The sequence below is a fragment of the Boleophthalmus pectinirostris genome, unplaced genomic scaffold (assembly GCF_026225935.1).
Source record: "Boleophthalmus pectinirostris isolate CB_2022bp ecotype Guang Dong unplaced genomic scaffold, ASM2622593v1 HiC_scaffold_18, whole genome shotgun sequence".
Classification (NCBI taxonomy): domain Eukaryota; kingdom Metazoa; phylum Chordata; class Actinopteri; order Gobiiformes; family Gobiidae; genus Boleophthalmus; species Boleophthalmus pectinirostris.
Genome location: NW_026571133.1, coordinates 7,731,642 through 7,758,197, shown reverse-complemented (window position 1 = coordinate 7,758,197; position 26,556 = coordinate 7,731,642). Strand labels below are relative to the sequence as shown.

Sequence of the window (26,556 nt, the reverse complement as noted above, 5' to 3'; positions counted from 1 at the left end):
CGCTGAGAAAGCCCCCCTCTGACACAAACAACACACTGGTCTTTAGAGAGACTTAAAGAGGCTATACTGTGCTGTTTAGACGCTGTCCACCATGATAGAATGTTACGCTAATGAAAAACATAGTCAGAACTGTCTTTTGTTTCATTTAGCCAGACTTAAAATGCATAAAACAGGTTCAGCTACTAATTTAATTCTATTTAAACGTCCTATATTACGCAAAATTGACTCTTGTGAGATTTACGCCCTGTTATAATGTTGTCACCTCCTCAAAAACAAACCTGGAGATGTGTTTTGTTTCATTCACACATGTTCAAGTTATGCTTTATTATTAGTCTGTCTACCTCTCCAAAGCTCAAAATGCTCTGTTCCACCTTGTGATGTCATGAAGCAGTAGTTTTCAAGTTAACAGCGACATTTTAGTTTTTGTTCAGTTGAGATTGGCAATTTCAGGGCTTAAACAAACCAAATGATTCTCGTGAAGGTGTATGGAGTAGGCCTGTAATGATAATCAATGAATCAATTAAACGCTCAATAACTTTTTATGAGCTCGATAACTTTTCCAGCCACAATAATTTCTGTTTGCTTGCTTGTTTCTTCGTCTCTCTCGCGCTCTCTCTCTCTACTAAAGAGACTGAGGTTATATTTACAATGAACCAAATCATCATATCACCGTATCGGAAACAGTTTTCGTCCAGACAAGTCGTTGCTGTGTCTGCAATCCTTCCCTATCCACACAGCTTTGCACATATTTGTTTAAGTTTTACGGAAACGAAACGTAAAACCACATGGCTAATTTGCATAAACTAAGTGCTCAAAAAACTGCTCGCTACTTGTGTTCTTTCTGTGACAGAGGGGTGTTCTGCGAATGGTGAGTCTGTTCTGTGCAGGTAGTTCTAGCTACTCTGTTTCACGTTTGTCTATGGTTTGTTTAAGCTGTTTTCCACAATAGCGTCACATGATCGATGTCACGAACCCAGTGAATCAGGAAGGTGTAAGTCACAGTAACGTGGTCCAATAAGAACAGCAACTAGAGCTCCTACGTCAGCATATCAACATATTCAGGCGTCCAAACAGTGCTGGATCAGATCTGTACTCATGAATTTGTGGGAGTTGGCGGCACCAGATCGTTCAGCCTCTGAAGCCGTTTTCCATCGGATTAGTGTGGACGAACACTGCACCCGCAACGACTCGAATATGTACTAGTGTGGCTAGGGCCTGAATGTCAAAAGGCTCACTCCTCTTGTTTTCTTTGCGTAACGATGCTTAAACGAACAGCACAGACTCTATACGATCTATGGTAAAAACGGATTATTCAACACAGTGAAGTGCAGAAAGCGCCGCTGTCTGTGCGGTTAACATGAAACCACAACGTTAGCAGCTCCGTCAGAGAGACAAAACAGTTCATCACAGTGTAACAAAACACGTCACGATGCCAAATCAACACGAGTGAGTGGGATATGTCTCAACGACCCATGTGTGTCAAATGCAACAAGCGCATAAACGACGAGAAGAAATGACTCAAACCTCAGCAGCCGACATACACCCATACCCGAACAACACAACTAGCCCTGCCCCCGGGAGAGCCTGAAATCCACTGAAATCCCACAAGACACCGACACGATACCAGACAGGACAGCAGCTTCCTCATAGCAAAATAAGATCCTGTGTCGCGGGTTAATACAAACACTTCAAGACCAAAATGTCGAGGCTCACAGCAGCAGCCATAGAGAGAGGAGCCATAATATTCCAATGTAAGACAATGACTAAAATAACTTTTACAGGCAATTTTGTTACAGACTCTTAATAATTCATTTTATTATTGTTTTCAAATGTATTTTTGTTAACAAGTCCAGACTACATTAGGCTATTCTTATGTTAACAAGTCTATTTTATTTAGGCCTGTTGTTTTTGGTTGTCTTGCAGATCCTGAGTTAAATGTTCTTTAGAAAGTAAAGTTTATTGATTTTTGAAAGGACGTACTTGCATTTTTATTCCATGGTCATTATATTAGTTGAAACTGGTCTCAAAATGTCAATATTATCGTTTATCGCAATAATTTCTTGGTCATTTAATCGTCGTCACAGCAAAATCTGTTATCGTTACAGGCCTAGTAAGGAGTTTAAAAACACAGTTAAGCACTTCCTGTATTACCACATGACATCACAAAGTGGATCAGAGTGTTTTCCGTTCGAAAGAAGAACTTATGCAGCCTAAAGATGCAGGGTTTGTGTGATAAATATGTGTGAATGAAACAAAACACACCTTGAGTTTGGTTTGGTTTTTTCAACATTTAGTTCATTATTACAGTGTTTCTTCATGTTTTAATAAGTAAATAAGTGCAGTTTTAACAAAGCGTTAGAGCATAACATATCAAATTTAACATCGCCTCTTTAATGCACTTTTGTTGTGATTGCTGTTTTACCCCTCCTCTCTCTCCCCTGTGTTTTTAAGCACTCTGTTTCCTAATAGTGTGCACCTGTCTGAGCACAAACCCTGTCGAACACGAGTGCAGCTGCGTGTGTGAAACAGGCCTCTACGCACCGCATCAATTTGATTTTAATGAACAGCCCCGCCCCCTTTTTATTCCCCCATATGTGGAAGGATATTAGGCAAGTTTACAGCACCGCAAGACAACAAAGGACCGATTTATACGTCCATCAGCGTGAAAAACAACATAGACTATATATATAAGCGAGTTTTTATTTCACTTGTATCTATAAATAAATTTCAATTCCTGATAGACCTTTTTCACAACGGCCAGAAGTGCTGCGATGTAGGGTCAATGTCACTTACATTAATGTTTTTTTCTATGGCAAAATATCTGTGGAAATATCTTGCGTATTTTCCACCAGCTTCATAAATCTGCCCCATCACCAAATCTTCATCCAACAAGAAAAACACCAAAACATGCCACACGTCTCCAGGAAGAAGGTGGAGATTAATTTATATTGTGCAATGTCCCTGTCTCATTAAATAAATAAACTATAATGAACTAAACTAACTTATAAGGTCAACAAAGGACATATTCTGTCCATGAAGAATTTATCCACAACTATCAAGGTAAGAAAGACAAAAACGTAAAGGCGAACAACAATGATGCATTAGTGAACTACTCCTGAGCAAAACTAAACATTATGGTCATGAATAAAACATAAGTAATAATGATTTAGTTATTGTGTCCCTGATGCACTGAGGTTTGAATGTATGGCGTCTGTTATTCTTTTTATTTTATTATTTATAGATTGTCCACGAGCAGAGATGTGCGAACTGAATTGCCCTTTGGGATTAATAAAGTTGTCGATTGATTGATTGATTGATAAGTCAAGCCTTAATAAGTAACAGACTGATTCTACAATTAAAAATAAAAATCGATTTCATGATGTAAATATTGGCGTAGTAATGCTAGAGATGTGCACAGATTACATGTCTCGCATTTAAACGGCAAAAATCTCTGTCTATGCAAACATCTACATCATGAAATCGATTTTTAATTTTAATCGTAGAATCAGTCTGAGTTAACAAGCTACTTATGTTTTATTCATGACTATAATGTTAGTTTTGCTCAGGAGTAGTTCACTGAATGCATCGTTGTTGTTCGCCTTTACGTTTTCGTCTTTCTTACCTTGATAGTTGTGGGGAAATTCTTCATGTTTATCCTTTGTCGACCTTGTTGGATGAAGATTTGGTGATGGGGCAGATTTATGAAGCTGGTGGAAAATGCGCGAGACATTTCCACAGATATTTTGACACAGAAAAGCATTAACTTATGTGACGTTTACCCTACATCGCAACACTTCTGGCAGTTGTGAAAAAGGTCTATTTGGAACTCAAAATTCACTCCTACTACTGCCGGCTTTGGTGAGCTACATTTGACTGGAGCTTTCACTTCTTTATACACTTCTTTATACCGTCTTTGGAGACAACCCACCACCAGAAAAGTTACATAAATAGTTCTCTAACATGGGCTAAAATGGGCAAAATTTTGGGCAAGGTCACATTTCCATTGTAATATTCGTTCACACCACACGTAGGTACGGTAATTTGCTACAGTCACAGCCGCCCTGGGGTAGACTGACAGAAACAAGACTGCCAATATCTGACTTCCAAACACCTTCAACCCCTCACTCTCACACTAGATTCATACTGGGCAAGACTTTTCACTTTTCTTAAATAAGTTGTACTGAAAGTAAGTGAATATACCACACCTTAAAGCCGTCTAGACCAATAATTCTCAAACTTTTCAGACCAATACCAGCCAAACATAATATTTGACTTTCACCAGAGTCTAAATCCAGACTTTATTGGACATAAGTTTGATCTAAACGAGGTCTAAAATGAAACTAAACCGCTGACAAGATTCATTTAAAATCATAATTAAACCAAACTAGATTGATAGTGTCAGTTGATATTTCCTTTTTGCAATACAACACTTTAAAGAAGAGATGGAAAAGAAAAGTAGAACGAAACAAAAAAAAAAAAAAGAAAGAAAATCTAACTTGAAAAGACGAAAGATTCAGCAGAATTCGTTTTCCCTCATTTCAGCGAGCGCAATATTAAGGCCATTAAGGGAAGCCTCTGTCAGCGCCTTCCCACAACACATTAGTTACCAGCGCTGGAGAGAAAGAGGGAGGGAGAGAGGGAGGGATGGAGGAGAGAGGAGGGGAGAGGAGAGAGAGAGGAGATGGAGGAAGGGAGATAGAGAGAGACAGAGGGAGAGACAGAGGGAGAAAGGAGAGGGAGTGAGGAGGGAGGAGGGACGAGAGGAGGGAGTGAGGAGTGTGGAGACAGAGGCGGGAATGGGGAGGGAGAAAAGAGGAAAGAGGAGAGATGGAGGGAGAGACGAATGGAGAGAGGGGAGGGAGGAGAGAGGAGGGAGTGGGGAGGAGAGAGAGGGGGAGTGAGAGGATGGAGAGAGAGGGAGAGAGGAGAGGGCGGGAGAGGGAGAGACAGAGGGAGAGAGAGGGGGAGTGATGAGGATGGAAGAGAGAGAGAGGGAGAGAGGAGGAACGAGAGAGAGGGAGTGAGGAGGAACGAGAGAGAGGGAGTGAGGAGGTAGGGAGTGAGGAGGGACGAGAAAGGGGGAGGAGAGAGAGGGAATGAGAGCGAGGGAATGAGGAGGGAGAGGGAGTGAGGAGGGAGAAGAGAGAAGGAGTGAGGCGGGAGGGAGGGAGAGAGAGAGGGAGAGAGGATGAGAGCGAGGGAGTGAGGAGGGAATAAGGAGGGAGGGAGTGAGGAGTGATGAGAGAGATGAAGTGAGGAGGGAGAGAAGGAGTGAGGAAGGAGGAGAGAGGGGAGAGAGGATGAGAAAAGAGGGCTAAGTGAGGAGAGAAGGGAGGAGAGAGGGAGATCGGGGGAGAGATGGAGAGTGAGGTGTCGACTGAGGGGAGAGAGCGGAAGCAAAGGAGAGAAAGTTGGCGGAGAAGAGAAAGGAAGAGGTACAAGGAGAAGAGGAGGAGAGGGGGCGAGAGGGAGGAGGAAAGAGAGGAAGAGAGTGGAGCAGAGGGGAAAGAGAGAAAAGGAAGACAGAGGAGGAGGAGTAGAGAGATAGAGAGAAGGAGAGAGGGGAGGTCCGTGGGGATAAGCCTCTTCATCAACAAGAAACCAAAGAGCAGAGAACCAGAGCGCCTTGTTGCTGCAGTAACAAATACCACGGCAACAGGCAGTGACTGAAGCATTTTGTTTTAATCTCTCTAAAAGGACCGGCTTCACCCCGAACATCTGGAGCAGCTTTAAAGAAAGTAGCAGCTGTTTTGACCCATTTGGATAAACAAGTCTTAGTTACAGTTCAAGTTAATTTTGGAAAGTCCACACTGAGATTTCTTGACACTCATTTACTACAGTGAAAAAGTATCTGATAACTTACCAAAAATTGTCCGATTTTATGTTTACAGGACCAGTATCACTTTATTTTCTGATCTGCTGTATGTTTTAATGTTGTTTCCTCATCACAAACAGACCTGGAGTTGTTTTGTTTCATCACACATGTTTAAAAAGAGAGAAGACACTCTGTTCCACTTTTGTGATGTCATGTGGTAATACAAGAAGTGCTTCACTGTGTTTTTACACTCCAGACACTTTCACTAGAATCATTTGGATAATTTCAGCCCTGGAATTGAACGATCTCTACTGAACAAAAGGTAAAAAGATAGATGTTAACTTGAAAACCACCACCACATGACGTCACAAGTTAGAATGGAGTATTTTGGGTAATAAAATCTCACTCAAACCTGTGTGAATGAAACAGAACACAACTCCAGATATGTTTTTGTTGAGGTAACAACAAGGCTAAAAGCTCACAAGAGTCAATTTGCGTAATATAGGACATCTAACCTATATTTAACGCCTAACTGTGGAACATTCTAGAAAATGAGCTACGATTCAACAATGTAACACTGGGCTATTGAACAGTCTTTAGCCACAGCGCAGTACAGAGGTGTGCATATGTTAACATGGACTTCTCATTGGACTCCCTGTAGCATCACACTCTCACATAATGGGACACAACACGCCTCTGTGTCGATCGGCTGTTAAACATGTTCAGAAAGTCGCTGTCTAAGCACAGTTTCGAGTTCTCCATCTCTCCATCTCTCCTCGCCCTCTCTGCAGCCCCTATCTGTCTCTCTCTTCCCCTCTCAGCGCCCTCTCCATCTCCCTCCCTCTCTATTTTCTCTCTGCACACCCATCTTTCCCTTTCTCTCTTCCCCTCTCAGCCCTCTCTCTCTCTCTCTCTGTCCATTTGCACTCTCTCCATCTCTCTCCATGTCTCTCCGTCTCTCTGCGTGTCTGTCCCTGTGCTGTCTGCGTGCTGTTCTTCCAGAACACAGCAGCAGCATTTGTCTCTGCTCTGGTAATGAGCAGAGGTCTGTGGGGACGCACACTGCAGCTTCATCAGCAAAGAGCAACGCCATCACACTCTCTACCACACACACACACACACACACACACACACACATATACACACACACATATACACGCACACATACATACACACACACAGACTGCAGACAGGCATATTCACAGCTCATCAGGAGAGACGCATCATCAGGCTGCAGCAGGCGTGGACAGAAACAGACTGTATGAGCTCAAAAGGGACGTGTCAGCAAACACTGTCATACAGAGACACTGTCTAACACAGAGACACTGTCTCACACAGAGACACTGTCTCACACAGAGACACTGTCTCACACAGAGACACTGTCTCACACAGAGACACTGTCTCACACAGAGACACTGTCTCACACAGAGACACTGTCTTAAACAAAAACATTCTCATACAAAGACTCTACCTCATGCAAATGTGAGAGGCCATAATCATTTAGTCACCAGAAATAACCTAAACATGTCTGGAATAGCATCAGAACAAAATGATCATATTTTCAGTGGTGTTCATCAACTCAAACTCAACTCAAATGTAGTAATAAAATTTTGTCCAGCAATATGAATTCTCACAATATTTGTGAGTTCACAAACTCATGGGAATCCATCTTGTCCCACTTGTCCCAGAGGTCTTCAGTAGGACAGAGACTGGACCAATCACAGAGGAGCACTGTGGTTTGGGGATACTGGCAGATGTACTTCAATCTATTTTTGCAAAAATACACTATTTTGTTTTTGAAAAGGCTCTGTCTCCCATAGTTCACAACCTGGAGCGGGGAACGTCGAGCTGAGAGGAGGAGGAGGAGCGGCGTGTCCTGGAGGGTGTGTAGGTTTGGAGCAGGTCTGACAGGTGCTGAGGGGTCTGGGTGTGGATTTAACAAAAGTTTTCTGCTTGTTTTGCTCTTGTGACACTTCTACCAAACAGATTCAAATATTCATCATGATGCTCTGCCTTTTCCTGATCTCCTTCTGTGAAAACGTTTCCAGATTGACAAATGTACAGCCCGCTAGTGTGAGCAGTTTTATAAAATATAGAGCTCCACCAATACTTTGTTGTTTGTTTCATAAAGCCACTAAAGGACCTTCAAACATTCAGAGCCCTGTTTCCCTCCCAGCCTATAAGAGCAGTGTAGTCACTTTTAAAAGCTCTTTTTGCACTCTTCAAACAACACCTTTTTATTCAGATCTCCAGCCCTAAACATCGCCTCATGTGAAGCTTCAGGATCACAAGTTTCTCTGACCACTGAAGAGACTAAATATAGTCCGACCTGAAGAAAAAAGTGATTTATCAGCAGCGCCCGGTCTGATGAGAGCTGTGCACAGACTGTAGCGCTGCTCGGATGCACTGGCTCCGACAGGCGGTGAAAAATGAAGAAATAACAGCACCAAAAAGAGAGAGGAGAGATAAAAGAGGAGACGTGAGGAGACAGGGGCTTCAGGCACAGAGCTGCCCTGAGCACTGACAGCACCCAAGGCAAAACCCAACACAAAACGCTTTATCACGCGCTCCTGACAAACGCGTCTACTGTACTTATTACCCCCGTGTCGACAGGAGCGCGCCTGTCACCTGGACATACAACACAGAAGGCCTATTTACCGCGTTCACACCAAAGTATGAGGCGACAACAGGGGCGACAGACAGGGGAAAGAGGCTATGAGCTCCAGACAGGGGCATCTCCGTACAGTCTGAGCAGTGAGAGGACGACAGGGCTATAAACTGGTAAAAAGAGCATTATAGTGTAGTGTAGTTGGGTGTTTATAGCGTTTTTCTCTGCAAATTAAGGCAAAAAATTAATGTTATGTTAATGTTTATAACTTGTCACAATTACAGACGTATTTTATTTCAGACAAAAACACACAAAGTTCCAAGGCCACATTCAAAAGCCTTATTATTATTGGCCTTGTTTGTCTGTGTTCTTAATTGTCCCTATAGGGATTTTTCCCACCACTTCTGACCCATCTTCACCAGTGTCAGGAGCAGTGGGCGGGCAGAGTGTAGTGCCCGAGGGCAGCTGGGCAGAACCTGAGAAGGATCTTGGTCTGGATCAGCCTCAGGACAGGACAGCGGTGTGTGTTTTTGTGAAATCTTTGCAGTTCAACTTCTTATAGACCAATAAATCTATACAACTGTGTACAACTCTGTCTATACAACTGTGTACAACTCTGTCTATACAACTGTGTACACAACTCTGTCTATACAACTGTAAACAACTGTTCTATACAACTGTGTACAACTCTGTCTATACAACTGTGTACAACTCTGTCTATACAACTGTACACAACTCTGTCTATACAACTGTACACAACTCTGTCTATACAACTGTAGTACAACTCTGTCTATACAACTGTGTACAACTCTGTCTATACAACTGTACACAACTCTGTCTATACAACTGTACACAACTCTGTCTATACAACTGTGTACAACTCTGTCTATACAACTGTGTACAACTCTGTCTATACAACTGTACACAACTCTGTCTACAACTGTACAACTGTCTATACAACTGTGTACAACTCTGTCTATACAACTGTACACTCTGTCTACAACTGTACAACTCTGTATACAACTGTACACAACTCTGTCTATACAACTATACACAACTCTGTCTATACAACTGTACACAACTCTGTCTATACAACTGTACACAACTCTGTCTATACAACTGTAAACAACTCTGTCTATACAACTGTAAACAACTCTGTCTATACAACTATACACAACTCTGTCTATACAACTGTACACAACTCTGTCTATACAACTGTACACAACTCTGTCTATACAACTGTACAACAACTCTGTCTATACAACTGTAAACAACTCTGTCTATACAACTGTGTACAACTCTGTCTATACAACTGTAAACAACTCTGTCTATACAACTGTGTACAACTCTGTCTATACAACTGTACAACAACTCTGTCTATACAACTGTACACAACTCTGTCTATACAACTGTACACAACTCTGTCTATACAACTGTAAACAACTCTGTCTATACAACTGTACACAACTCTGTCTATACAACTGTAAACAACTCTGTCTATACAACTGTGTACAACTCTGTCTATACAACTGTACACAACTCTGTCTATACAACTGTACACAACTGTGTCTATACAACTGTACACAACTCTGTCTATACAACTGTAAACAACTCTATCTATACAACTGTACACAACTCTGTCTATACAACTGTAAACAACTCTGTCTATACAACTGTACACAACTCTGTCTATACAACTGTAAACAACTCTGTCTATACAACTGTAAACAACTCTGTCTATACAACTGTGAGCAACTCTGTCGATACAACTGTAAGTAAGTAAGTAAGTAAGTAAGTCTTTATTTATATAGCGCTTTCACAGATATTTTCTGTCCCCAAAGACGCTTTACACAGCATTATTCAGCATTATTCATTCAGCATTCATTCATACAGCATTATTCATTCACTCTATACCCTGGTGATGGTAAGCTACTATTGTAGCCACAGCTGCCCTGGGGCACACTGACAGAGGCGCGGCTGCCATGCCACTCGGCGCCAACTGTGTACAACTCTGTCTATACAACTGTAAACAACTCTGTCTATACAACTGTGTACAACTCTATCTATACAACTGTAAACAACTCTGTCTATACAACTGTACACAACTCTGTCTATACAACTGTACACAACTCTGTCGATACAACTGTGTACAACTCTATCTATACAACTGTAAACAATTCTGTCTATACAACTGAATCACAATAAAACAAACTGGTGAGCCTGAAGTAAAACTCTTTGTTTGGCACATTACTGGTTTAGGCGGCCACCAAACAGAGTGAGTTATAACTTGTATTACACACATATTGTGCAGGTTAAAGAGTTATCTGGAGCTATCAAAGTCTTTAATCGTATTACACTTATCTGTTGGTCTTGGTTTTATCACTGGCCTTTTCCACCTTCACCAAACAAATAAAAGTTTGAGCTAAACTTAAATTACCTCGCAACAATGGAAAAATCACCACAAACAATATGTTGTGACAGTTAATTATTTGTGCCTCTCGCCAGGATGGTAACGGTGTTATGAGTAAAATTAGAAACATTCTCCAAATAGTGGACTGTTGCCAGGCAACACATAAGTTTGAGAATTTAGAGCTTTTTGAGATAAAAGACTCAACAACAGCTTCGTGTGTTTATCTGATCTGTGCCTGTGGAGCTCAAGGGGCTAAACATAAAGAGAGGGACAATGGACGGTTACAATACAATATTATTTAGGCCCATCAATAAAGGTCCTATATTACAAAAAAAATACTCTTGTGATATTTAAGCCATGTTATAATATTGTTACTTCATCAAAAACAGACCTGGAGTTGTGTTTTGTTTCATTCACACACGTTTGAGTAACGCTGCTTTATTAGTCTGTCCACATCTCTAAAGCCCAAAGTGCTCCGCTCCATCTTGTGATGTCACGAGGTGGTAGTTTTCAAGTTAACAGCTGCTTTTTACCTTTAGTTCAGTAGAGATTGGCAATTCCCAGGCTGAATTTATCCAAATGATTCTACTGAAGGTGTATGGAGTTTAAAAAAGCACAGTGGAGCACTTCCTGTATTACCACATGACATCACACGGTGGAGTGTTTTCAGTCTGAGCGAAAAAGTCAGCCTACATATGCAGGGTTTGCATGTTAAACATGTGGGAGTAAAACGAATCACAACTCCAGGAATGTTTTTGATGAGATAAAAGCATTGTACCATGGCTTAAAGCTCACAAGAATTAATCTAGCATAACATATTACTTGTAAATAACACAGCCTTTTGATAGTCTTCTTATTACAGACAACATATATTACAAGTTTGCATATCTTCACAACATCTAGTCAGTATTTTTCTTTTTTTCTTAAATATTACAGCTAAATCTGTTCTTCTAACTCAGATCAGTGTTGAGATGAGGGAGAGGTGCAGTTTTGACCATGTTTTTGAGGTTTATCTGAAGCAGTGATCCTCAGTCAGCAGATGGTGCGTGTGTGTTTGTGTTTGTGTGTGTGTGTGTACGTGACCTTCACTTTGGCCGATGTCTCCTGCCAAACACTGACAAAGAAAGAACCACCTGACTGTATTAAACAAACAAGCTCACAGCAGGCGCATTACCCTTCTATGTGCAACCAAATGTGCAGTGGAAAACAAGGGACGCCCTTACAGAAATATGAAATCAGAATAACACGGAATAGAGTAAATGCAACAAATATACGCTGGAAAACAAGGGATATAGTTACAGAAATTCTGAATATAATATAAAACACTGCAAAATGTAGTTTACAAGATCATAAACAAATAATAAACGTGAAAAAATTCAAATATCGAGAAGATTCAAAACTGATCAAAAGCTTCAAAAAAGTTGAGAAGAAATAGGCTTATAAATAAATAATCTTGCTGTGTAATCCTCAAATATTCTTAAAAAAAAAGGGGGTTTAAAGGTGCAGTATGTAACTTTTCTCATGGGGGGGTCTGACTAGCTGCTTGTCACTATGGAGATATTACTGCTTTGCTAAAATTGTTTTACAGAATCGCACCTAAAAAAAGAAAAGTTGCAGGTCACATCTGTGGAATCTGTAATGTAAAATGAAAAAAACCCACAAAATATGTAATTATTTTGTCATACTTTGGAACACTTCAGGCAAAGACCCTCCAACAGAAAAGTTACATAGTGCAACTTTAATATTTTCATAGTTGTCAACAGTGCCAATCCCAAAATTAAGCCACTGATTTGAGTAAAGTTTTTGAGTCTAAAAAAGTTTAAAAGCATTTTCATATTAGGCTTATTATATATATATATTATATATTTTTGGTCTTGTTTCTAGCGTTTTTTTGGAGTTTGAAATATGTTTTTATGATCACAATTATAGCAAACAATCTCACTCGAGAATCATTTATGTCGAAAAAATTATATATTCTGAGGGAAACTGAATATTTTAACCAAGTAAGTTACTCAGTTAAAACCAGTCAAAGGGAATTGTTTTGGTACATGTCAATATTAATGCTTTGTACCAGCGGGTGGCACTGTTCCACCACATTTCCCCTGGAGAGAAGGACACGGAGAGGAGAGAAGGAGCGAGAGAGAAAGGAGGGGGAGAAGGAAGAGAAGAGAGAAGGAGGGGAGAGATACAGAAAAATAGAGGAAAGAGGGGGAAAGAGAGGGAGATAGAGAAGCAAGAGAACAGCTAAAGAAGAGAAAGAGAAAGAGAGATTGAGAAAGAGATATAGGGAGAAAGATGAGGGGAGAGAGAGAAAGGGAGAAGGCTGCACAGCGCTGGTTACCTGGCTGCTGCTGCTTTAGTTTTAACTCAGATCAATGGTTATTACTGTGCCCTTGTAGCGCCCCCTGTGTCCTGTGTATCCCCCGCGCGCAGAGTCCAGGCTCAGAGCTGCTCCACACTCACAGGAACAAAACACACGGCTCCACTACAACCACCAACACCACTAAATATGATCCATGTTTTCTCATTCGGGGCTTGTTTCTCAAACGGTGGTTAGTTAAGAATACCACAGTTTATTTTGTAGGTTTTAAAGGTGCACGGTGTAACTTTCCTGGATGAGGGCGCGCCACCAGTCTGTCTCCATGATGATGATATTGTTTTGGGGATTAAATTTATATACCTCGCAGTCCAATGAGGTTCAGTTGGTCTTCTGATAATTTATGTGCACACGAGCAACAAGACACAAAGCAGAACAGGAAGAGCTCAAATCTGCCATTTCTGCTCACTGTAAAAGGAGGAGGGTCGGTCTGCAGCATGGGAAAAGAAACTCCCTAGTGAGTATTTCTGTAACGTGTAATCAACCAATCAGAAACAGTTTCGCACTCTTACGCTTTTTCGCTTCTTCTTGGCAAAAGTCTAAACTGTGTATGGTCGAAGCAAAATAGCGACACGTGTGTTTCCCGAAAGGTTCTGTCCGTAAGTATCATTTATTTGTACAGTTTGAGCAATTCCAGAGTCATGTTAAATTGATAAACAGAATGATGTTAGAATGTGATCAGAGCCTCTTCTGTACGTACAGCGACAATGAAAGCAACCAATTATTATTTATGTATTTATTTTGGGCAAGTAGAGATTTACATCCTTATACAATGATTTCGATTGCCTCTTTAATCCAGCGATGATGTTTGTTGTCCTCTGTCCCAATGATGTTTGCTTCATTCCAGTCAATAATGTGGTTCTCTCTTTTACACAATATCGTCAGTGTGCGGAATATAAATGAGTGTTTCTTTCCAGGACAAAAAAACAACAACAAAAAAACAAGAAACTATTGTACCGTCTACTTCCTTCAGTATTTTCAACACAGTAGTAGGTCTTCTGCTGTAAGTCCAATCATTTGGATACAAAAAACCTGCATTCGTGACAAATACTCGTGTTAAGGCTGTACTTGGGTTATGTCTGTAAGTTAAATTTATTTGTACAGTTTGACCAATTCCAGCGTCATGTTAAATGTACATAAACAGATTGATGTTAGAATGTGATCAGACCCTCTCCAGTACGTACAGTGACAATGAAAACAACCAAATTAACAAGTTAGTTAACGGCAGCACGGCATGAGCCTTGACGTTAGCTATTGATAATGACAACTAAGTTACTATGACAGGTTAGAAACTACACTTTTGGGAAACGCTTTGGATAAAAGAGTCTGCCAAGTACATAAACATAAACCCCTGGCTAGCTGTAGAATTACGACTATGCGGCCTATCAAAAACCAATCTGAATAATTATCTGAAGAAATGCTCATATGTGACGTTAACAGTCTGTTGTTCTCTGTTCTATTGTTATTACTAGAACTTGCCTTAAAAGATGAAATGTTGTTTCCTGGTCTCTGATTTTATAAAATAAATTTCCCCCAAAAAGTGCGACTTATAGTGTGGTGCAACTTATGTATTTTTCTTCTTCATTACACATTTTTTGGTTGGTGTGACTTATCCTCCGGAGCAACTTATAGTCCAAAAAATACAGTAATTAAAATGTTAAATAACACCACAATCAGCAATGAAAACTGTCTGATAGATTAATGGTTGGCTTGACTGTGCGTAGATGTTATTGTTATTCCCTGGAATATTCTCCAGTTTGGCATTTATTTTAACTATCTCCATGGAGACAAGCAGGCCACATCACCACATCGCCAAGTTACAAGTCAGATCTGTGGATAAGTGAGCGCACTCATATTAATGAAGCACGTTTTTGTGGTAGTTTTGAGAAATAAAAACACCTGTAACTGAATAAATGCAAGCTATATTAAAGTATTATTTAATTCCATACTGTGGGACAATCCAGGAAAAGCAATAACGTCACCATGGAAACAAGCAGATGGCAGACCCTCCACTAGAAAAGTTACACAGTGCACAATGTTTTTTAAGTGATTCATTGAACATATTTAGAGTATATATGTCACTTTTAAATCAGATATTGTTGCTGTAAAAATTCTTGTGCATTTCTGACTGCGGCATTCATGCAATTAACTACAAAGACCAATTCACCTGGACATCGCTACGCTGCAAAACCAACGTATGCCCGCGTACAATTACACAGTAAAATCCATGCACGTGTAAACAACCGCTCTACAATCCCCCAATCAACACCTCCACCGCACTAATCAGAGGGAGGGCGTGTCCGGAGCGCAGCCATCACCATCACACTGTTTGGACATAATCAGAGCTGACACATGCAGGAAATAACACTGTAATCAATGGTGCTTCACTTTCACTAGAGTTCAGGGTACTTCAGGTCTGCCTTGTTTTGGTTCATCCAGGGAAATTTGGCTCAGAGTAACCAGCCAAGGCAGTGGGTCTAAAAACAAAGGAGATTGATTTTATACCAGCGAGTGACAGTCCGCGAAGAGTTCAAAGACTGGATGGACTAATTAAAGAGACTGAACTTTTGGGAGACTTTCCGCAGGTCAATATAGGCCATGATAGATTGGTTCACTGTTAGTCTCAATTATCAGCTTATTTTACTCATCTTATTTGACTATTTATTTAAAAGCAATGACAAAAATGTGATCATCTGGATGTTTAGGCTCGTATCCAGAACCATTTTCTCTTAAAAAAAAATCTTTATTTATGAGTTTTAAGATTTTGCAATGACGTACAAATGTAAATACTAGGGATGTAACGATATCCAAATCTCTCGGTACGATATTTTCACGATATGCATCTCACCGTACAATATTTATTGCGATATTTTGGAGAGGCTGATATAATTGTAGATAGGATGCTTTTTTGCTTTTAAAATACCTTGACAAGATTTTGGTGTGAATTATTACCGTCATAATCCCAAGAATTCAAGTAAAAACATATTACTTCATGTTATGTCCATGAAATGAATCATGGGATATGTAGTTCTTGATGTTTATTAGCTATTGCAGCTGTAAAACAATACATTTAAGCAAAGGAACTTGTAATTCTATATATTGTGACAGTCCATGATATTATTGTGAGATTTTTGACGATACAATATCACAGTATTTCAATTAGTACCCACTTTAGACACTATGTTATATCCTACTCTGAGTTAACAATTTTCTTGATACTCAAAGACACTTCCCAAGTCCAAGTTCTTAACTAAGTCCAACAACAAAGGGAGGAGTTTTACAGCAGGGGTCCCCAACCCCAGGCTAAACCAGGACTAAAACAGGATTTAACCAGGTCTACACCAAGTCTAAACCAGGACTAAACCAGGACTAAAGCAGATCAAAACCAGGTCTAAACCAGGTCTAAAACCAGGACTAAACTAGGACTAAACCAGGACTAAAGTGTGAAACTGCCCTACCCTTGTTTACTAACTAACATCATTATTAGGGCTGAGTATCATTCAGAAGTTGCAGATATGATACATACCTCGATACATAGGCCACGATACAATACATATCTTGATACAGTGAGCTTTCAATTCGATACGATTCAATACGATATATTTCAAATCGATTCACTACGGTTCACTAAAAGTAAAGGCTAAATCATGGCTGTGATACTAAAAGTCTTTGTTAAACCACTTCTTATGCAAAGTGAATATGAAACACAAACATTTTAATCAACAAAACAGTGAAAATGTCAAATGTGTCGCATAAACAAGTTTCCTTCCTCTAAACGAGCAACAAAACTGTAGCGCTGTAACAAAATAAAATATACCAAAAAATACTCTTGGTGATATAGCGATACCGCAGCACATGATAACAATACTGTATCATCACTTAAACAATATGATATATATCGATATTTCAATATGTTTGCACACCCCTAATCATTATGGGTCATTATTAGGAATGTAACGATATCCAAGTCTCATGATACGATATTGTCACAGTATGAACCTCACGGTACGTTATTTATAGCGATATCATGGGAAAGCTCACGATATGGCGGGGAGGAACAATATTCAAATCTCTTGGTATGATATTTTCAGGATCTACATCTCATGGTACGATTTTTATTGCGATATTTTGTAGAGTCTAAGAAAAATGTTAATATGCTACTTTTTTAAAGTGCCTTGACAAGACTTAACCCAAAGAACTAAGACTTTAAAGTGCTTAGAACTGTTATTTCTTCTTGTAGTCTACACTGAAATGGAGCAAAGGATCATGGTCGTTTAGCTATTGCTGCAAATAACTCTTCATTTAAGCAAAGAGACTTGTAATATGATATATTGTGATGGTCCACGATATTATTGTGGAAACTTTGACGATACGATATCACGATATTTCAGTTATTGTTACATTCTTAGTCATTAAGCCTCTATTTCCTGTCTTGGCTGAAATCTGGAAAGCTTTTCAGTCTCCTGTCATATTTTTTCTCTATTCTTATCTCCTCGAAGGGAGCCATATTGGTTTTGATAAAGACGGCTCATGCGTGTCCCTGAGTGGCTAATGTATCTGTCAATCATGTCCATCTAAACTCCAGGTAGTTTCATAGTGGTTTATGGGCATATACTAATCTGTGTGCTCTTGTACTTGCTCTGATACAGCTCAAGATCACTCTAAAGCTATTCAGGTTCGTTTCTGTTGTGAATGTGACTTTTTAGTATTGATTTCTGCTCAAATGAGTATCTCCTTTCAGATTTTCAACGCTTTTGAGAACCCTGTTGGCAATGCTGTCGTGAGTAGGCAAAGTTAAAAATGAAAACACTTGAAACACCGAGAATATTTTTGTTTTGATAAAATGCAAAATGCAAATTACTGCACAGTCGTAGTCGTTGTCTCCCCAGATGGAAAACACGAAGGAGAAAAATAATACAACCGTAAATGATGTTCAAATAAGGTAGTGCAACTCCCAACAGTATAAGATGATATAAACAGCAGACAATCTGAAGTCTACAAAACGATGCATTTGTACAAAGTCGTTTAAAGTGATTTTAGTTGTGAAGATGTTTTGTGCTGTTTCTTTTGACGGCGTTTTCCAGTGTTTTCCCTCAGGCCTTTTTTCCCTGCTCTGTTCTTTCCAACACTCCACTTCTCACATATTCTCTTCTGTCAAGGACAAAGTGTCTGAAACGCGCTAAAAAATAAGAAATACTTTGTGTCATGTGCGCTCCTGTTTCTCCTCTCTCTCGTCATCTCTCTCTGCCTGTCTCTCTCGTTCCATCTTTCTCTCCATCTCTCTCTCTTTAGTTAACTCTCTGTCTGTATCTCCAACTCTCTCTCTCTCTGTATATCTCTCTCTCTGTTAGTCTCTCTCGCTTCATCTCTTTCTCTCTATCGCTATCGCTTTCGCTCGCTGTCTCTCTCTTGATGTCTGTCTCTCTTGCTCCATCTCTCTCTTCATCTCTCTCCCATCTCTCTCTATCACTATCTCTCTCTCTATGTCTCAGTTCCTCCATCTCTCTTTCCATCTCTCTCCCATCTCTCTCTCTCTTGCTCAATCTCGCTCTCCATCTCTGCCATTTCTCTCTCTCTATCGCTATCTCTCTCTATGTCTCTCTCCATCTCTCTCTCTCTTGATCCATCTCTCTCCACCTCTCTCTGAATCTCTCGATCCATCTCTCTCTCTTGCCCCATCTCTTGCTCTCTCTTTCTATCTCAACTCTCTGTCCACCACTCTCTAAATCTCTCTCGATCTCTCTCTCTCTCTCTCTCTTGCTCCATCTCTCTCTCCATTTCTCTCTCTTGATCAATTTCTCTCTTTCTCTTGCTCCATCTCTCTCTCTCTCTCTCTCTCTCTCTCTCTCATGGCTCTCTGTCCATCTCTCACTCTCTCTCTATCCATCTCTCTCTCCACCTCTCTGAATCTCTCTCGATTCATCTCTCTCTCTCTCTCTCTCGCTCCATATCTCTCTCTCTCCATCTCTCTCTCCACCAATCTATAAATCTCTCTCAATCCATCTCTCTCTCTTTTGCTCCATCTCTCTCAATTGATCCTTCTCTCTCTTGCTCTATCTCTCTCTCCATTTCTCTCTCTTGATCCATCTCTTATTTCTCTTGCAACATCTCTCTGTCTCTCTCTCCATATCTCTCCCATCTCTCTCTAAATCTCTCTCTTGCTCCATCTCTCTCTCCATGTATCTCTCTCTCTGTCTGCCTCGCTCTCGATCTATCTCTCTCTCTTGCTCCATTTCACTCTCCATCTCTCTCTCCATCTCTTTCCGTTCCCTGCACAGATATCAGGTTTGTGAGGGACTGGGCAGCTCTGGGCAGCAGCAGGTACACTGTAAAAACGCAATATCTGACTTTGATTGAAATGACTCGAGTTCAGAATATTTGGATGTGAGCAGTTTGGACGAGGGAAGCAGCACCGATACTGGACTCAGTTTTTATACTGAAAACTGGCCTTGGCTGGGCCTTTAATATGATGTAACAAGACTATTTACAGACAGATTAAGGCCTAAACCGCATCATAATGTTTAGACTTTTATTTGGTATCAGAACTGAAAAAGCATGATTGGTGCATTTCTATTTTTTAACCAGTTTAGATTTATGCAACAGAATATAATACTGATTTTAAGGCATTTTTTTCAGCCCAGAAAGTACAGATTTCTTATCCAATTGACAATAATTGTGTGGAAATAACAACAACAACAAAACAACAACAACAACAACAGTTATGTTGTAACTTTAGGGCTTTGCAACATGACCAAAAAATTATAATTTTTTAAAAATAACATTTTTTAATCAAATGTTTATTCTTGATCTGCAATTTTCAACTTGATTTAATAAATAATAATAATAATAATATATAAGTTATGTTGTAACTATAGGGCTTTGCAACATGACCAATTTTTTTTTTTTTTAATAATTATATTTTTTTTTATCAAATTGTTATTCTTGATCTGATTTGATCTTGATTTGAGCTGCAATTTTCAACTTGATTTCATTTTTTTTTTACATAATAATACTAATACTACTATTACTATTATTACTATTACCATTACTATTACTATTACTCTTACTATTACTACTACTCTTACTCTTACTACTACTATTACTCTTACTATAACTACTACTATTACTACTACTACTACTACTACTACTACTACTACTACTACTACTACTACTACTACTACTAATAATAATAATAATAATAATGATAATGTATAAGTTATGTTAGTATAAGTTAGGGCTTCGCAACATGACCAAAAAAACGGAAAAGAAAAAAAAGATAACATTTTTATTCTTGATCTAATTGCAATTTTCAACTTGATTTCATTTTTATTTAATTTTAAAAATTATTTAATTCTTCTTTTCTTGTAGTACCAATTTTCTGAATATAAACAAGACAGACTTTTAGTATTTGCCATTTAACACAAAAATAGTAAAGTTTCTTCCTCCAAAGTCTGAACTCTGTCTGAGTCTGAGCTCCAAACCACACGCTTTTTACTGACAGAGGACTGGCTGTGGACCTGAATCTCAATCTCTATTAAAATTCACCAAACTGCACAGCCCTGATTGAACAAAATAATCTAGGTCCATCCAGTAAATTCAAGTGATTCCAACTCGGCTACATAAATGTTTTTGGAGTGTAGCGGGTTCAGAAAATATAAAAGACAAAATGGAGGAGTTAACATCAATAGGAGGCTCACACTGGCACAGCTCTATGGACAGCCTGTTGCCCCATCTGTCCTGTACTGACATAACTGGCTGAACTTGGGGACGGTCTTTATGTGTCCGTGGAGCAGAATGAGAGACACTTGTTTAATCGCTCAAATAAAAACTCACATTTTGAAGTCGAGCTGCCAACCACTGATTTAATGGCTTTATTAGGCTGTAAATTTGGCGCTTGATCTGACGCACTCGGAGAAATATTACAGCAATTATCCCCTGCAGATTCACAACATATGGACGCTCTTTATGTCGAGGGGGAGAGAGAGTTTGGGAATGTTAAAAGGCGACCAAAAATTGCAGAAATTAACGTAAATCTACACAACTTTATTTAAAGGTGGACTGTGTAATTTTCTGGTGGGGGGTCTATCACCTGATTATCTCCATGCAGATGTTAATGCTTTGCTATAAATGTTAACTTCTTTACTTATTCATTCAAAAACTGGTCTTCATTGTTCAAAAATACACGCATATTTACTATTACTAGGACTGCCTCTCCACAGATTTCATCCATAACTTGGCCTAGTTGTGTCACTTGCTTGAAAAGTGCAACTGATTTAATGTCACACTGTGAAAAAGTGAAAAGTGATGACATGTCCATGAAGACCAACAGTAGAACATCTACAAAATATCAAAATATCAATATATCGTCTCCTTTAATGTGTTGATACAGTATCAGTATCGTGGGCTGCTATATCGATATATTGTCGAGAGTATTTTTAGGTATATTTTACTAAATTTATTTGTGTAAGAGCTACAGTTGTGTTGACATTTTCACAGTTTTGAGCAAAATGGGTGTTTTTCATATAAACTTAGTGGTTTAATAAAGACTTTTAGTATCAGAGTCATGATTTAGCCTTTGTTTTTCTCTGAACTGTATCAAATTGATGTGAAATATATTGTATCGAATCATACTGAATCGAAAGTGCACTGTATTGAAAAGCATATCGTATTGTGGCCTATGTATTGACGTATGTATCGTATCAGCAACTTCTTAATGATGCCCGGCCCTAATGGAGACAAACAGTAGAACATCTCCATGAAGAGTAACAGCAGACTCTATTCCAAAAATGTGTGCACCTTTAAGCATATGTTTAGTAAATGTCTAGATGGAATCTCATAGATTGTGAGATTAAAAGTTAGAAGTTATTCAGAAAAAACGTTTTTGGCACAAAGTGGATAATCATTACCCTGATTCGTCAGCCGGCTTCACTTCGTTTCACTTCTTAGAAACCGCCTGACCTTGCAGTGTTAGAATTTGTTCGCTTGACTACAGGTGAGTACTTTTATCATTTAACCAATCGCTGCTATTTGGTAGTCATGTATGTAATGTAATGCACCCCTAACGGGGCTGACTGGTATACTAAGCTTTGCCCAAATCCTGTAGGAAGAAGAGCAATATCGTCTTTCCCCTTAATAAAATTCACCAAACATTCTCTTTGTTCTAGCTTTAAATCCTCGATCTCAGGAATCATTGACAACACAGAATGTATGGCTCTTCGCTGATTGGCTGGTGCCCGAACTCGCACTTCTGGGGTTTTTGCAAACAGTCTAGTGTAGTGTAGTGACCTAGTCACTGAAGAGAAATTAAATTGAGCGGAGGCATTAGGTTGCGCCAGCCTGGCTAGATAATCATAGCAGTACTAGTAGACTTGACTTGACTAGATGGGAGCAGTGGTAATTGTCAAAGCAGAATGTTAATGACTGAATAAGCTATGAAGTTGTAGTAGTAACCACAATAGTACAGTTCTAAGTAGTAGCAGAAGTATGTAGGCCAAACTGCGGAAGGATGTGGTCTGTGGTGGTGGGTGTGTGTGTGTAAGTATGTGTGTGAGTATGTGTGAGTGTGTGAGCGTGTGTGTGCATGTGTGTGTGTGTGTGTGCGTTTTGTGTGTGTGTGTGTGCGGGTGTGTGTGTGTGTGTGTGTGCGTGTGTGCGTTTTGTGTGTGTGTGTGTGTCTGACCTGGCGAAGTCCAGGTCTGCCTCTCTGGACATGGTGATGTTGGTGAGGTTTTGCTGCAGCACAAAAATGTTGCGGCACATTTTCTTAATGCCAGATTCACTGATGCGTTTGAAGTACTGCGCCCCATTTATCAGGATACACGAGATCAGATGGCCCAGGCCTGAAAACAGACAAGAACATGTGGTGATTATAGGAGGAGTACTAGTAGTAGTACAAGTAATAATAGTAGCAATAGCAGCAGTAGTAGCAGTAGTAGCTCTAGTAGTAGTAAAAGCAGTACAAGCATATGCCGTCATGGGTGAAAGGCCAAAAACCAGACAAGACCAGTATCAGTAGTAGTAGTAGTAGTAGTAGTAGCAGCAGAAGTAGTAGCAGTAGCAGTTGTAGAAGTAGTAGCAGCATCAGTAGCAGTAGTAGCATCAACAGTAGTAATAGTACTTGTTGTAGTAATAATAGTAGTAGCAGACACCTTCATGGTAGTAGTAGTAGTGGTAGTAGTAGTAGCATCAGCTGTAGTAGAAGTACTTGTTGTAGTAGTAGTAGCAGTGGTAGTAGTAGTGTAGCAGAAGTAGTGGCAGTAGCAGTTGTAGAAGTAGTAGCAGTAGAAGTAGTAGCAGTAGTAGCAGTATCAGTAGTAGTAGCATCAACAGTAGTAGTAGTGCTTGTTGTAGTAATAGTAGTAGCAGCAGACGCCTTCATGGTCGTAGCAGTAGTGGTAGTAGTAGTAGCATCAGCAGAAGTAGAAGTACTTGTTGTAGTAGTAGCAGATGCCTTCATGGGTGGGAACTGGCAGCATTTGTTTGTATTATGCTTTTGTACAGGAAAAAATCTAAAAAGGTTCATTTATTCAGTTTAGAAACATAAAACTACTTTTTATTGGCCAGATGTAGTGGTATAGTGATGGGGCTGTTTTATATACAGGACGTACTGACTGGGCTCCTAATACTTTAAAAAGGTTGTTAAAATAAAAATGCAAAATCACTAAACCAAACTGAAAAAGTAGACTTTGATAGAATAAAACCATTATCAAGGCAATGTACAGTTATTGTTGGTAGCTGGATGATATTAAAGAGTATATATGCATCACGAACTTCGGACTTCCGGTCACAGCGCAATGCATACTGGGAAAGATTTTCTGAAAAAGTGAGCATCAAACCGCCATGTTTGTTTTCTAAGTGGGATGCGTCTATCGACAAAGCCGGTCTTTTCTAGTCTTTTGGGATTTGGACATCGTAATGTGTGTGGCTGCACATAAAAAATGTTCGCTGCAAACTCGGGATGATTTAGGTGGTCAAAGGTTAACTTTTTCGTCTTTCCTGTGGATCAATCCTGCCCATCGCCCTCGCCTTTCACTATATTTTTCAATTCTGTTGGGAAGGGAAACAGTTTGAACAGTTGATCTGATTCCCTTCTGCAGTTATGGAGTTTGCAAACTTCCAAAGCCCATTTCTCGAGCCGTTTTCCGCTGTTAGGATCCAACAACCACACAATTACGATGTCCGAATCCCAAAACTAAAATATGACAATATCAGAACCATAAACAAAAGCGATATGGTTCAAAAGACTTGAAAAGATTGACTTTGTCAATAGACGCATCCCACTGGGAAAACAAACATGGCGGTTTGATGCTCACTTTTTCAGAAAATCCTTCCCAGTATGCACTGCATGATGACCGGAAGTCTGAAATTCGTGATGCATCCATTACACATCTATGGGATATTAATTGCTAACACATTACATATTTAGATCACCATGTTTACCTTTACCTGACAGTTTTGACTGCTCACTTGTGGTCTTCCTTAAAGTGGTCATGTGATGTTGCTGCTGTCTGGTCAGCTGATTTAAACAGGTTTTGTGCTGTTTTCCTACCAGTGGAGGCAGGATTACAGCGCCATCTGCAGTCTGACTTCCTCAGGACAGTATCCCAGGTGTGTGAGAGTAAAAAAGCCCCCTCGTCCCGGTTTATCGTCCTCTTTAATCCAGCGACAACGTTTATTTTCCTCTGTCCCAATGATGTTTGCTCCTTTCAAGTCCATAATGTGGTTCTATCTTTTACAGTGGTCATAGATCGGCGATTGAAGTTGTTCCTTTATGTTTTTTGCTTGTGTTTTGCCTTCGCTGTTTCCTTCTCAAATTCTTGTCCTACGTTTCTTTTTTCGTGTACTGAACGTCCTCCCTGTTTTCCCGATGTATGTTTTTTATTTCAGGACATGCAGGGTATTTCGTATATGACCTTAAATTTATGCTCTGGTACCTGAGTTTTCTGCACGTTTTTACTCTCACACACCTGGGATACTGTCCTGAGGAAGTCGGTCTGCAGATGGCGCTGTCGTCCTGCCTCCACTGGTAGGAAGACAACGCCAAAACCTGTTTAAATCAGCTGATCGGACACGTCACACCAACATCACGTGACCACTCTGAGCAGTCGAAATTACTACTACTACTGCACATCACATCAGGTTTGTGAAGTTGCAGTGATTTTTTTTGTATCCTGCTTTTGTAATTTAAGGAAAATTGCTGTGTGGGAGCATAGGCAACAAAGGTCTGAACATTGAACAGCTAACCATATGGAGAAGAGAGATCACTAGATTACTGAAACATGCATAGATGACATACAACTTCTTCATCCATGTTTTTGCTGAAGGAGTAAAATTATAACATGGTAGAAAGCTCCAAAAAGTTGACTTTACATAACACCCATTTAAGGAAAAGTTTCTTGTACCTACATTGCAGCATTCAAGACAAGATTGACACTTTTCACACGTTTTTATACACTGTAATAATTTCTAGGTACTTTCCATGTTACACACAGTTCAGCCACAATGCCAAAAAACATTAAAGTAAATAAATCTTTAGTTTTACCTTCAAAGATGTACTGGAACTTGTGCTGTTGCAGTGCAGCTCCCATGGCCTCCTCAATGGCTGAGATGTCCTTGTTCAGTTTCACCACTAGGGGGTCGTAGTCCATGCTCTCCACATTTGCCACGATGGCATAATTCCCCTCTTTGGCCAGAGGGATGAGGTAATGGAAGCAATGCACCCTGGGAAGGAGAAAATAAAATACTGTTACCATTTAGTATAACTGGCGATGGCTTATAATGGTGGTTCACAATCTTTTTAGAAGTGAAACCACCAAGAATTCAAGGCCGGGACTTCCAGCTGTAAAATGTAGTTGATGATTCTAATAATTTAAGGGGGGCAGATCAGTTAAAATACGTTTTAGATTAATATCCCATTAATATTCAAAACTCTCTGCTCAGTGGCTCATTCTGGGGGACCATGGCCTACTTAAAAATTAACTAAACTGGGTCTAAACCAGGGCCAAATAAGGTCTACATCAGAACTAAACCAGGATCAAACCAAGTCCAAATCAGGACAAATAATACTCTAGTCTACTATAATGATTTTTGAAGTCGCTTTACAATTCTGTGCATTATTCATTCGCTCCATATTTGATGGTGGCATGTTACTATAATAGCCACAGCTGCCCTGGGACAGACTGACGGAATCAGGGTGGCCAAATTGCGCAATCGCACCCCCCCAAACATGACCAACACTCACACACAGCACATTCGCAAGGTTGGTGAAGTGTCTTGCCTAAGGACACAGTTTACACTAGAGGCACTTGGAATTCCCGATTGGACATTTACAAGCAGCAATGATTATT

The 26,556-nt window shown here is 39.8% G+C and overlaps 1 protein-coding gene across 1 annotated transcript in view; it reads right to left on the bottom strand.

The window, feature by feature from the left end:
- Positions 1 to 26,556, bottom strand: part of exoc4 (exocyst complex component 4) — a 352,622-nt gene that overhangs the window by 10,114 nt on the left and 315,952 nt on the right. Inside the window, exons 18-19 of the mRNA XM_020940971.2 lie at positions 25,752 to 25,930; positions 22,890 to 23,049 (exon numbers count right to left, since the gene is read on the bottom strand). Coding sequence (XP_020796630.2) covers positions 22,890 to 23,049; positions 25,752 to 25,930 — 339 coding nt within the window. The remainder of the gene's footprint in view (positions 1 to 22,889; positions 23,050 to 25,751; positions 25,931 to 26,556) is intronic.